Source organism: Ascaphus truei, chromosome 21, assembly GCF_040206685.1.
Source record: "Ascaphus truei isolate aAscTru1 chromosome 21, aAscTru1.hap1, whole genome shotgun sequence".
NCBI classification, from domain to species: Eukaryota; Metazoa; Chordata; class Amphibia; order Anura; family Ascaphidae; genus Ascaphus; species Ascaphus truei.
In genome coordinates this window covers 23,000,326-23,013,807 of record NC_134503.1, presented here as the reverse complement: position 1 = coordinate 23,013,807, position 13,482 = coordinate 23,000,326, and the positions used below count along the sequence as shown (strand labels likewise).

At 49.0% G+C, this 13,482-nt stretch overlaps 1 protein-coding gene across 4 annotated transcripts in view; it reads right to left on the bottom strand.

The window, feature by feature from the left end:
- Positions 1 to 9,772, bottom strand: part of CRB2 (crumbs cell polarity complex component 2) — a 165,182-nt gene extending 155,410 nt beyond the window's left edge. For 3 of the 4 annotated variants that reach the window (XM_075579365.1, XM_075579363.1, XM_075579362.1), the window contains exon 1: positions 9,454 to 9,772. In XM_075579365.1, the coding sequence (XP_075435480.1) occupies positions 9,454 to 9,526 (73 nt within the window). In that variant the 5' untranslated portion in view covers positions 9,527 to 9,772. The remainder of the gene's footprint in view (positions 1 to 9,453) is intronic. The other variant, XM_075579364.1, reaches the window with a different exon arrangement.
- Positions 9,773 to 13,482: the final 3,710 nt, after the last annotated feature.

The following is a 13,482-nucleotide window of genomic DNA, read 5'->3' as shown; positions in this document are numbered from 1 at the left end:
ATTATACGTGTATGGGACGGTGATGCGGAGTGCAGGGGGTAGTGACACAGATTATACGTGTATGGGACTGTGACGCGGAGCGCAGGGGGTAGTGACACAGATTATACGTGTATGGGACAGTGACGCTGAGCGCAGGGGGTAGTGACACAGATTATACGTGTATGGGACGGTGATGCGGAGTGCAGGGGGTAGTGACACAGATTATACGTGTATGGGACAGTGACGCGGAGTGCAGGGGGTAGTGACACAGATTATACGTGTATGGGACGGTGATGCGGAGTGCAGGGGGTAGTGAGAGGTTATACGTGTATGGGACAGTCACGCTGGGCGCAGGGGGTAGTGACACAGATTATACGTGTTGTTTTACGGAGATTCAGATGAATGAGACACCCCCTCATTAATGGCACCATATCATTTGTTCTATTAAGGAAGCCGGTGAGATTGTTAACAGTGTGTAGTGATGCTCAGCACTTGTTTGTACTGCTGCATGCTCATTTTCATGGGGGGCTTGTATTGTGAACATTATATGCAATTTCAAAGCTGGGAAGCTTGTTTCCCGTCATATCCTTCACAATTCGTCTCTTTTCCGAGTTGTTTTACGGCTTTCCATGCACTGTTCTGCTATAGCGTCCGCCTGGCGCTCGTAATGGAGATCGGCATTCGGCCTGGCTTTGGGTCTGCATATTTTGGGGTTCTGGTAGTTTGTGTTGTCACCCCATCACTAAAAGATGTTACTGTGTGTGTATTATGTGAGGTATGAGCTTTGTACAGATCACTGTCCTTAACCAGCTACAATGTAATCTTATTAGCAGTTCTACAGAAACAAGCCCTTAACCCCATCACTGCCAGAGGCCTGCAACAACGGGATGTTTAGCCCAGGAAAGCACATAAATAATGTTGCATATTTACCAGGCGACAGATTTCTTCTTGGCAATTTCAGACGAACACTAATTTGTAAGAAAATATTATTTTCTACTTTTCAGTTACATAGTTACATAGTAGATGATTTTGAAAAAAAGACGTACGTCCATCAAGTTCAACCTATGCTAAATTTAGATGACAGATACTTTATCCCAGTGGTGCGCAAACTGTGGGGCGCGCCCCCTTGGGGGAGCGCAAGATTATGTAGGGGGGCGCGGGCTGCTTGCGGGGAAACCTGGGGGCGGGCAGAGCTGTGCACGGGCGGCCAGAAGCTCCATGCTGCTGCTTCTATGTGTCTGTGTCTTGCAGAGGGGGCGGGGCCAGAAGCTCCGTGCTGCTGCTTCTATGTCTGTGTCTTGCAGAGGGGGCGGGGCCAGAAGCTCCGTGCTGCTGCTTCTATGTCTGTGTCTTGCAGAGGGGGCGGGGCTTCTCTCTGCACACAGACAGCCCCTCCTTCTCTTCCTGTCTGCTTCCCGCACCAGTTTTCAGCAGCATGGGGGGTTGGGGGATCCGAGCATGTCGCCCCCCCAGGAGAAACTGTGTGTGTGTGTATTTGAGTTTGTGTGTGTGTGTGTGTGGGGATTGATTGAGTGTGCGTGTTGGGGGATTGAGTTTGTGTGTGTGTGTGTGTGTGTGTAAAGAACCCTTTCCTTTGTTGCTGGTGAAATCTCCTTTCCTCCAACCTTAAGGGATGACCCGAGTCCTTTGTACTGCCCGTGGGATGAATAGTTCTTTTGAAAGCTCCTTGTACTGTCCCCGAATATATTTGTATAGTTATCATATCCCCTCTTAGACGCCTCTTTTCTAATGTAAATAAATCTAATTAGCTTGCCTCTCCTCATAAATTAGATTGTCCATCCCCTTTATTAATTTGGTGGCTCTTTTCTGTACTCTCTCAAGTTCCATAATGTCTTTTCTAAGGAGAGGTGCCCAAAATTGTACTCCATATTCAAGGTGTGGTCTTACTAATGCTTTGTAAAGGGGCATAATTATGTTTACTTCCCTTCCATCCATTGCCCATTTGATGCAACATAACATCTTGTTTGCCTTTGCAACTACTGCATGACTTTGGGCACTATTGCTAAGCCTGCTGTCTACAAGCACTCCTAAATCCTTCTCCATCAAGGATTCCCCCAATTTATCCCCATTTAATTTGTAAGTCGCCTGTTTATTCTTGCATCCCAAATGCATAACCTTACATTAATCTGTATTAAACCTCATCTGCCATTTACCTGCCCAAGTCCTTCTGAAGAGAAATTACATCCTGCTCTGATTCTATTACCTTACACAATTTAGTATCATCAGCAAAGATGGAGACTTTGCTCTCGATGCCAACCTCAAGGTCATCAATAAACAAGTTAAAAAGCAGGGGTCCCAGTACCGATCACTGTGGTACTCCACTCACGACCTTAGCCCAACCTGAAAAAGTTAAATTAATGACAACCCTCTGTTGTCTATCTTTCAACCAGCTTCCAGCTTTCAATCCAGGTGCATATATTTTTACTGAGTCCAATTTGCTTTATTTTGTACACTAACCTCTTGTGTGAAACTGTATCAAAAGCCTTTGCAAAATCTAAGTAAACCACATCAACTGCATTACCCTGGTCTAAATTCCTACTTACCTCCTCAAAGAAACTAATAAGGTTAGTTTGGCATGATCTATCCTTCATAAATCCATGCTGACTATTACTAATGATTTTGTTTCCATTAGGTATTCTGAATATTGTCCCGTATTAAACCTTCAAGTATTTCCCCACTATTGAAGTCAGGCTTACAGGTCTGTAATTCCCCGGTTGTGATCTAGCTCCCTTTTTAAATATAGGCACCACATCTGCTTTGCGCCAAACTTGTGGTACTGAGCCTGTGGAAATTGAGTCCTTGAATATTAAATGTAATGGTTTGGCTATTACTGAGCTTAACTCCTTGAACTCTTGGATGTATGCCATCGGGGCCAGGTGCCTTATTTACTTTAATTTTTTTCAACCTGCCTATGAACTTCTTCCTCAGTTAACCAATTGTTCATTAATATGGAGGTTGTGGCTTCTTCCTGCGGCACTACAATCGAAATTGATTCTTTCCTGGTAAACACAAAGGCAAAGAATTTGTTTAATACCTCTGCTTTTCCCTTATCTCCAATAATCTGCCTGCCCATCTCACACTGAAAGGGTCCTATATTTTCTTTTCTCATTTTTTTGTTATTAAGGTACTTAAAGAACATTTTAGGGTTGACCTTACTTTCTATTGCAATCCTTTTTTCATTATCCATTTTTGCTAATTTGATTGGCCTTTTACAATTTTTGTTACATTCCTTATAATTCTGATACGATGTCTCTGTCCCTTCGGACTTAAAGAATCTAAACGCCTTCCTCTTCTTGTCCATTTCCTCCCCTACCTGTTTATTTAGCCACATTGGTTTTGACTTATTTCTTTTATACTTATTACCCAAGGGTATACACTGATAAGTGTGCTTTTCTAACAATGTTTTAAAGACTGCCCATTTATCTTCTACATTTTTCCTGCAAAAACACCATCCCATTGTATTACTAGATTAGACCTCAGTTTATTCAAATCTGCCGTTCTAAAGTTTAAGGTCTTTGTTGAACCCAAGTAATCTGTTTTTTAATAATTTATTTCAAATGAGACCATGTTATGATCACTGTTACCCAAATGTTCCAGGACTTGAATATTTGCTATTACTTCTACATTGTTTGATATCACCAAATCCAGGTTGCCAGGGTCTGTAGCAGAGCTGAGAGAGGAGAGGGAGGTGCGTTAGGCCTCGTTCAGGGTGGCAGAGACAGGAGGTGGAGGGCGCGCGTCCGCGTGTGCGCGCGTCAGTCTGCTGGGCGATGTGTGCACATCATCCCCAGCAGACCTTCGCTTGCGTTGAGGAGGCGGGGCTACAGACCTGAGGTTAGGGATGGGTGCTACTCCTCTCACTACACTTTCCCGAATGATTTCATTGGCTGCCGAAGTACCAGTGACGCTGCTGCAGCTTGAAAATGAAAAATCAACTTGAGTCGTTAATGGAGACTGTCGCAGCGTCAACTCCGTACTGCGGAGACAATGAAAGCTGGTACCCTGACAACTGCTATTCAGTTGAAACGCTTTGTTTCGAACGTGCGCGCGCACGTCGCAGAGCCGGCACCCTGAACAAGGCCTTAGGCTACGCTTATCGTGCCGGCGACGCAACGGTCGCTGGAAAATCAAATAGAGATGACTTCCAGCGATCGCGACCAATCCGTCGCGCTGTCGCTTCGCACTTACTACACGGCGGCAATGCATTTGTTTTGCCGCAACGTCGCGTCGCTATCGCCGGCACTATAAGCGCAGCCTAAAGTGGACTCAAATGCTGGTTGGTTAATAGAGCGCAGGTCTCTGCAGAGACGAGGGGTAGGTGGAGGTGGAGAAGGGGAGAAGCGAGAGAGAGAGAATGAGACGAGGTGATGGTGTGAGAGAGGAAAGGGGGAAATGGAGAAATCGGAGAGAGAAGTTTTTAGTGAAAAGCAGGTCTAGGTGGAAGCCATCCTCCAATGAGACAATGGAGGGAAGAATAATGGTGGCATAAAAAAATTCCACTATTTTTGGACATATTTTGCTGTTTATTTCACCCAATGCCAACCCCTTCCCTCCACTCCAATTAAACGTTGTGCTCTCTTGGTTCAGACCCCAGACAATAAAGTGACAGTGACGAAAAAAGTGCCCAGGCGCTGCTATACAGAGTGCAAATAATGTGATAAATATTAAATCACTAAACTGTGTTTATTATGTGCACAAAAATTATGTTATATAATATATAAAGTGCAATAAATCACTAAGTGAAAAGAATCGCAGCTCAGCCCTATGAAGGGAGGTCCAGGTTTTTCACACTGCTAGATTTAAAACACCTTTTTGAAGCATATTACGCTATGTAATATCTGTCTGCTTCATTTCACATATGGTGATACCTGCGCTCCCCAAAGCTTCCGATACACCCAGAAAATAAAGCATGACTACTTTAGCATATCTAATCCGGTATCTGAGAGCTGTAAGTAATGTGGCATCAAAGGGTTTAATATCAGCAGGTCCCAGCGGAGGGCAAGGAACGGGGGAGAGACTCAGCAGGAACGGGAGAGACTCAGCAGGAACGGGGGAGAAACTCAGCAGGAACGGGGGAGAAACTCAGCAGGAACGGGGGAGAAACTCAGCAGGAAAGGGAGAGAAACTCAGCAGGAACGGGGGAGAAACTCAGCAGGAACGGGGGAGAAACTCAGCAGGAACAGGGGAGAAACTCAGCAGGAAAGGGAGAGAAACTCAGCAGGAACGTGGGAGAAACTCAGCAGGAACGGGGGAGAAACTCAACAGGAATGGGGGAGAAACTCATCAGGAATGGGGGAGAAACTCAGCAGGAACAGGGGAGAAACTCAACAGGAACGGGGGAGAAACTCAGCAGGAAATGGAGAGAAACTCAGCAGGAACGGGGGAGAGAAACTCAGCAGGAACGGGGGAGAAACTCAGCAGGAACAGGGGAGAAACTCAGCAGGAACGAGGGAGAAACTCAGCAGGAACGGGAGAGAAACTCAGCAGGAACAGGGGAGAAACTCAGCAGGAACGGGGGAGAAACTCAACAGGAACGGGGGAGAAACTCAGCAGGAACGGTGGAGAAACTCAGCAGGAACGGGGGAGAGAAACTCAGCAGGAAAGGGGGAGAGACTCAGCAGGAACGGGGGAGAAACTCAGCAGGAACGGGGGAGAAACTCAGCAGGAACGGGGAAGAGACTCAGCAGGAACGGGGGAGAGACTCAGCAGGAACGGGGGAGAAACTCAGCAGGAACGGGGGAGAAACTCATCAGGAACGGGGGAGACTCATCAGGAACGGGGGAGAAACTCAGCAGGAACGGGGGAGAAACTCAACAGGAACGGGGGAGAAACTCAGCAGGAACGGGGGAGAAACTCAGCAGGAACGGGGGAGAAACTTAGCAGGAACGGGGGAGAAACTCAGCAGGAACGGGGGAGAAACTCAGCAGGAACGGGGGAGAAACTCAGCAGGAACGGGGGAGAAACTCAACAGGAACGGGGGAGAAACTCAGCAGGAACGGGAGAGAAACTCAGCAGGAACGGGGAGACTCAGCAGGAACAGGGGAGAAACTCAGCAGGAACGGGGGAGAGACTCAGCAGGAACGGGGGAGAGACTCAGCAGGAACGGGGGAGAAACTCAGCAGGAACGGGGGAGAAACTCAGCAGGAACGGGGGAGAATCTCATCAGGAACGGGGGAGAAACTCAGCAGGAACGGGGGAGAAACTCAGCAGGAACGGGGGAGAGACTCAGCAGGAACGGGGGAGAAAATCAGCAGGAACGGGGGAGAAACTCAGCAGGAACGGGGGAGAGACTCAGCAGGAACGGGGGAGAAACTCAGCAGGAACGGGGGAGAAACTCAGCAGGAACGGGGGAGAGACTCGGCAGGAACGGGGGAGAAACTCGGCAGGAACGGGGGAGAAACTCAGCAGGAACGGGAGAGAAACTCAGCAGGAACGGGGGAGAGACTCAGCAGGAACGGGGGAGAAACTCAGCAGGAACGGGGGAGAGACTCAGCAGGAACGGGGGAGAAACTCAGCAGGAACGGGGGAGAAACTCAGCAGGAACGGGGGAGAAACTCAACAGGAACGGGGGAGAAACTCAGCAGGAACGGGGGAGAAACTCAGCAGGAACGGGGGAGAAACTCAGCAGGAACGGGGGAGAAACTCAACAGGAACGGGGGAGAAACTCAGCAGGAACGGGAGAGAAACTCAGCAGGAACGGGGAGACTCAGCAGGAACAGGGGAGAAACTCAGCAGGAACGGGGGAGAGACTCAGCAGGAACGGGGGAGAGACTCAGCAGGAACGGGGGAGAAACTCAGCAGGAACGGGGGAGAAACTCAGCAGGAACGGGGGAGAATCTCATCAGGAACGGGGGAGAAACTCAGCAGGAACGGGGGAGAAACTCAGCAGGAACGGGGGAGAGACTCAGCAGGAACGGGGGAGAAACTCAGCAGGAACGGGGGAGAGACTCAGCAGGAACGGGGGAGAGACTCAGCAGGAACGGGGGAGAAACTCAGCAGGAACGGGGGAGAAACTCAGCAGGAACGGGGGAGAGACTCGGCAGGAACGGGGGAGAAACTCGGCAGGAACGGGGGAGAAACTCAGCAGGAACGGGAGAGAAACTCAGCAGGAACGGGGGAGAGACTCAGCAGGAACGGGGGAGAAACTCAGCAGGAACGGGGGAGAGACTCAGCAGGAACGGGGGAGAAACTCAGCAGGAACGGGAGAGAAACTCAGCAGGAACGGGGGAGAAACTCAGCAGGAACGGGGGAGAAACTCAGCAGGAACGGGGGAGAAACTCAGCAGGAACGGGGGAGAAACTCAGCAGGAACGGGGGAGAAACTCAGCAGGAACGGGAGAGACTCAACAGGAACGGGGGAGAAACTCAGCAGGAACGGGAGAGAAACTCAGCAGGAACGGGGGAGAAACTCAGCAGGAACGGGGGAGAAACTCAACAGGAACGGGGGAGAAACTCAGCAGGAACAGGGGAGAAACTCAGCAGGAACGGGGGAGAAACTCAGCAGGAACGGGGGAGAAACTCAGCAGGAACGGAAGAGACTCAGCAGGAACGGGGGAGAAACTCAGCAGGAACGGGGGAGAAACTCAGCAGGAACGGGGGAGAAACTCAGCAGGAACGGGGGAGAAACTCAGCAGGAACGGGGGAGAAACTCAGCAGGAACGGGGGAGAAACTGGAAACTTGGAATAAACTAAATACATGGAATATTTCTCTCTCTCTATATATATATATGTATATGTGTGTGTGTGTGTGTGTTTCTATAAATGTGTTTCACTTCCCTGTGAAATTGATGCCAGTCCTGATACGTGTACATAATATTATATATAATAGGTATAAGGGTTTGGTAACCTTTATGAAATATATTTTGTGTGATACATAGCAAATTCATTCTGCGCCAATACTATTAACCTTTTTTTGAGCTAAAAAAGACATTTGTAACGCTAAGCGCATAGGATCCAATGTCTCTTTACTTCAGTTCTGACGCTTCTCATCATACTCAAAACTAACTCCAGAAAATTCATGCTGCCTGCATGGAACAGGCTGTTATTACGTCCGGCATTGTGAGCTATTGTCTAACACAGGTAAACCCTCACTCATCCCAACGCCCTCTGATACAAGTCTGGGTATCTCTTAGATCAGGGGGGTCTCTCTTAGATCAGGGGGGTCTCTCTTAGATCAGGGGGGTCTCTCTTAGATCAGGGGGGTCTCTCTCAGATTAGGGGGGGGGCTCTCTCAGATCAGGGGGAATCTCAGACCAGGGCCGTGTACTACACTTTAAGAAGAAATGATGAGGTTTGGAAAGCTTTGGACTCTATACACTAGTTACATCTAGGAAGAACCCTAATGTTGCTCAGAGCCTGCATTACGGCTGCTGGAAATGTAATCTGGGTCAGTGGGAGTGTGGGAGTAATGGTTTGGATACACACACACAAGTTGTGTGTGAATTTGCCCATGCTTGCACACTCATCTGTGGGGGTTTCCTGAGCAGACCTTTCCTTTTGTATGAGAAGACTAAGAACTTCTAGTTTCCCAGCACAGTGCAGACACATGCTCAGCGAGTAGCCAAGGTTACTGGTAACAAAGGAATGCCAATGCAGACACACCACCACCAGAACAGAGATTGTGTATTAAAGTACACACACACACACACACAACTACATGTGCATGTAATAGAGATTGGTCTGTGCACACATCCATCGAAACAGGGGCACATTTTTAGCAACTCTGGTCCTGGATCACTCCCTAATAATTCATAGCTTTAATTCTGGGGATCCCCCTCCCCCAGAGCTGGCACACTCTTTCTAACCCCTTTACTGCAGGAGGGGCCCGTTACACACTGCAGCACAAGGAAAGGGTTTAAGTGCAACCTCCATGGGACAGGGTTTCCCTTATTCTTCATACTTGTGATGTCTCTGTGTTGTGTCAGTACCACTGGAAACCCTGTATATTTATTTTATGTATAAAAGGTTTTACCAGGAAGTAATACATTGAGAGTTCCCTCTCGTTTTCAAGTATGTCCTGGGCACAGAGTTATGATGACAGATACATGGTTACAAATAGTTACATAAGTGATCAGGGTATACATTATATACAAGACATTGCATGCACAGTTAGAGATAATATATGTTATAGGCGTATGTAGCAGTTACAGACCAGATTAAAATGTGAGACAGCCTTAGTTTTGAAAGAATTGAGACTGGTGGTGGTGATATATACATACTGCCAGTGATATATATATACATAATCTCATGACTGTAGCAAAATAGGCGCAGTCCTACATATGAACACACTACCACCCACCATTTAAACCCAAACTCTCTCCAATGTGGATCACTTTCCTACACACAATAACTCTCCCAGCGCAAATGAATGGCAGATCCCCCCTCACTCCTGTCTCTCAGGGATAGGAGACTCAGCATGTTATACACGTTATATCCAGGGTATGTGAAGACTTACCGTGCACACACAGGGAGAGGAGCAGCAGTGTAACGGTGCTGGGCCAGCTGGGATTAACGCTCTTTAACTCCATGGTAAGTAGCAGACGTGCAGGCTGGAGGATGCTCTGAGTGTGGGCTCTCCTGTGTGAGGATGGGGTTTAGTGCAGAGCGCTGCAGTGTGTCATGTAAGGAGACACTGGGACTAGGGACTAGCACCAGTGCTATGGACAGAGACTACTGCCCACTCTGCTCTGCCCTCCTGACTCACGCAGGACACAGCGGAACTGTGGGCTGGATTACATGGAAGGGATTCAGTGAAGAAATAATGCTGGGTAGCTCTATACACTCCGAGGCTGGGCTGCAAGTGTGTAGAGATACTCAGCATCCTTATACAACGTAGCGGGTTCATTATCAAGAGCTGGGAGTGTGTAGAGATACTCCGCATCATTATACAGTGCAGTGTGTTCATTATCAGGAGGTGGGAGTGTGTAGAGATACTCAGCATCATTATACAGCACAGTGTGTTTTTTATCAGGAGGTAGGAATGCGTAGAGATACTCAGCATCATTATACAGCGTAGCATGTTCATTATCTGGAGCTGGGAGTGTATAAAGATACCCAGGATCATTATACAGCGTAGCGCCTTCATTATCGGGAGCTGGGTGTGTATAGAGATACTCAGCATCATTATACAGTACAGCATGATAATTATCAGGGTCTGGAAATTTATAAAGATAGCCAGTCAGTATAATTATACAGCAAAGGGTTCATTATCGGGATGGAAGTGTGTAGAGATACTCTGCATCATTATACAGTGCAGCGTGTTCATTATCGGGGGGCGGGGTGTAGAGATACTCCGCATCATTATACAGCGCAGTTGTTCATGATCGGGGTGGAAGTGTGTAGAGATACTCCGCATCATTATACAGCGCAGTTTTTCATTATCAGGGAGTGGAAGTGTGTAGAGATACTCCGCATCATTATACAGCGCAGTTTTTCATTATCAGGGAGTGGAAGTGTGTAGAGATACTCCGCATCATTATCCAGTGCAGCATGTTCATTATCAGGAGCTGTCAGTTTAGAGATACTCGGTGTCCTTCTACATCGTAGCACAATCATTATCCTAGAGTATCTGTGTATGCTTCTACCCTGTCTGATTACACAACGGGCACATTTCAAGGGGGTCAACATTGCTTCCCCTGTCCAAATAACCCCTTCCAAATAATATTTAATTCAACGAATACAAGACTCCCAAAAAGTGACAGTGCCGCTTGCACCGCGTACCGCAGGGCGATATATTCATATATAGGGGATGTCTCTGCTTGGTCTGCGAACCTTCTCCTCCGGTTACACGGAGCAGTGTATCGGGGGTAAGGGTCCTTTACAAGTTTGCAGTGTTGCTGTTAAGAGACAGGAATACAAGGAAGATTAATGACAGAGAAATTCCATGTGCAATTACATTATTACACTTCAAAGCGTCCCAAAAATCTCACATGCAAATTCCTTGCACACAGGCAGCAGCCAAGACCCAGGCGCACAGCAGTCAGGTTTACCAGGGAGTGTTCCTACGCTCTCTCTTCCGCCGCGCACAATTCTGCAGGTTCAACCGTCCCCCAAGAGCTTACAATCTACAACATGGAAATATAAACTGCTCTCCCAGGCACCGGGTAGGCTGTAAAGAGAAAGCCTCTCTGCATGTGAGTGACATTTCCCTGCTTCTTTGTGTGTGTGTGGGGGGGGGGGGGGGGGGGTGAGGGGAGCATTGCGGGTAGTTGAGCACGCGGGAAGTATAGTTTTTTTTGTCTACCTAAGCGCCGATCGCGGGTGAGCGTGTGTGCCCGCTCACGAGCGCCGCGCGCACCGCGTGAGCAGGGACTTACATATATCTATATATGTAAGTAACTGCCGCAAGCGCCGCCCGCTCAGCGCTAGCGGGGACTCGGCATTAGGGGCTGAGGGCACGCGACCGCGCCATCGAAGGATTAACGTGGCGCAGAGTCCCATTCGGAAGCACGGACCCCCGCGGCACCTTTCGCGGCAGTGTTTGCTGAGCGCCGGACTTTTGCGTGCACACCCGCGGCGCGGGGAAGAGTATGTTTTGCTGCAACTGTAGCGCGCGTGTAAAACGCCTCCAGTAAGTGAGAGAGCAGCGAGTGCGATTGTGTAGTATGTGAGTGGGAAGTTGGGTCTGCGACGAGAGGATGGGACTCCTGAGGTTACTATACGGACCTATAGTATTGACCTTGCCAAGCTTCATTATATTGTTAGATGGGGCGGTCCCTCCTCCCCCCTCTCAGGGCGGCAGGGATTGTGAGGAATGGCCTGGCTGTGTGACAGTCACACCTTATGTAATGGCTTCCCACGCTCCTTGGATATCAGGGAAGCTCCTGGACATGGCTGCCCGGCTCCGTTATATTATCCAATGTGCACAATCTGAGACAATCGAGTAACAACAGAGACAGTCACAGTGACAAGGGACAGTCACAGTGACAAGGGACAGTCACAGTGACAAGGGACAGTCACAGTGACAAGGGACAGTCACAGTGACAAGGGACAGTGACAATCACAGTGACAAGGGACAGTCACAGTGACAAGGGACAGTGACAATCACAGTGACAAGGGACAGTGATAGTGACAGTCACAGTGACAAGGGACAGTGACAATCACAGTGACAAGGGACAGTGACAGTGACAAGGGACAGTCACAGTGACAAGGGACAGTCACAGTGACAAGGGACAGTCACAGTGACAAGGGACAGTGACAAGGGACAGTCACAGTCACAGTAACAAGGGACAGTGACAAGGGACAGTGACAAGGGACAGTGACAGTCACAGTGACAAGGGACAGTCACAGTGACAAGGGACAGTCACAGTGACAAGGGACAGTGACAGTGACGAGGGACAGTCACAGTGACAAGGGACAGTGACAAGGGACAGTCACAGTGACAAGCGACAGTGACGAGGGACACTGACAGTGACGAGAGCAGACAGGGAACAGGACTGATTACGGAGTCATGCATTGCTTGCACTGAATGGGAATATTTCATGGTGGAATGTCCCATATGTTATACCTATTTGTTAACTCTGTGTCCCGCACCTTTCCACACTCACACTAATGCACACACTCGCCCTGATGCACACACTCACCCTGATGCACACACTCACACTAATGCACACACTCACCCCGAGGAGACCCTGCTGTCCACACTCACCATGAAGGCATCCTGGATGTACTGCACACACTACTCTGTGCTGTGACCTGTCACACTGCATGTACTGCACACACTCCTGTGCTGTGACCTGTCACACTGCATGTACTGCACACACTACCCTGTGTGGTGACCTGTCACACTGCATGTACTGCACACACTCCTGTGCTGTGACCTGTCACACTGCATGTACTGCACACACTCCTGTGCTGTGACCTGTCACACTGCATGTACTGCACACACTAACCCGTGCTGTGACCTGTCACACTGCATATACTGCACACACTACCCTGTGTGGTGACCTGTCACACTGCATGTACTGCATACACTCCCGTGCTGTGACCTGTCACACTGCATGTACTGCACACACTCCCGTGCTGTGACCTGTCACACTGCATGTGCTGCACACACTCCCATGCTGTGACCTGTCACACTGCATGTACTGCACACACACTCCTGTGCTGTGACGTGTCACACTGCATGTACTGCACACACTACCCTGTGTGGTGACCCATCACACTGCATGTACTGCACACACTCCCGTGCTGTGAACTGTCACACTGCATGTACTGCACACACACTCCTGTGCTGTGACCTGTCACACTGCATGTACTGCACACACTCCCGTGCTGTGACCTGTCACACTGCATGTGCTGCACACACACTCCCGTGCTGTGACTTGTCACACTGCAGGTGCTGCACACACTACCCTGTGTGGTGACCTGTCACACTGCATGTACTGCACACACTACCCTGTGTGGTGACCCATCACACTGCATGTACTGCACACACTCCCGTGCTGTGAACTGTCACACTGCATGTACTGCACACACTCCCGTG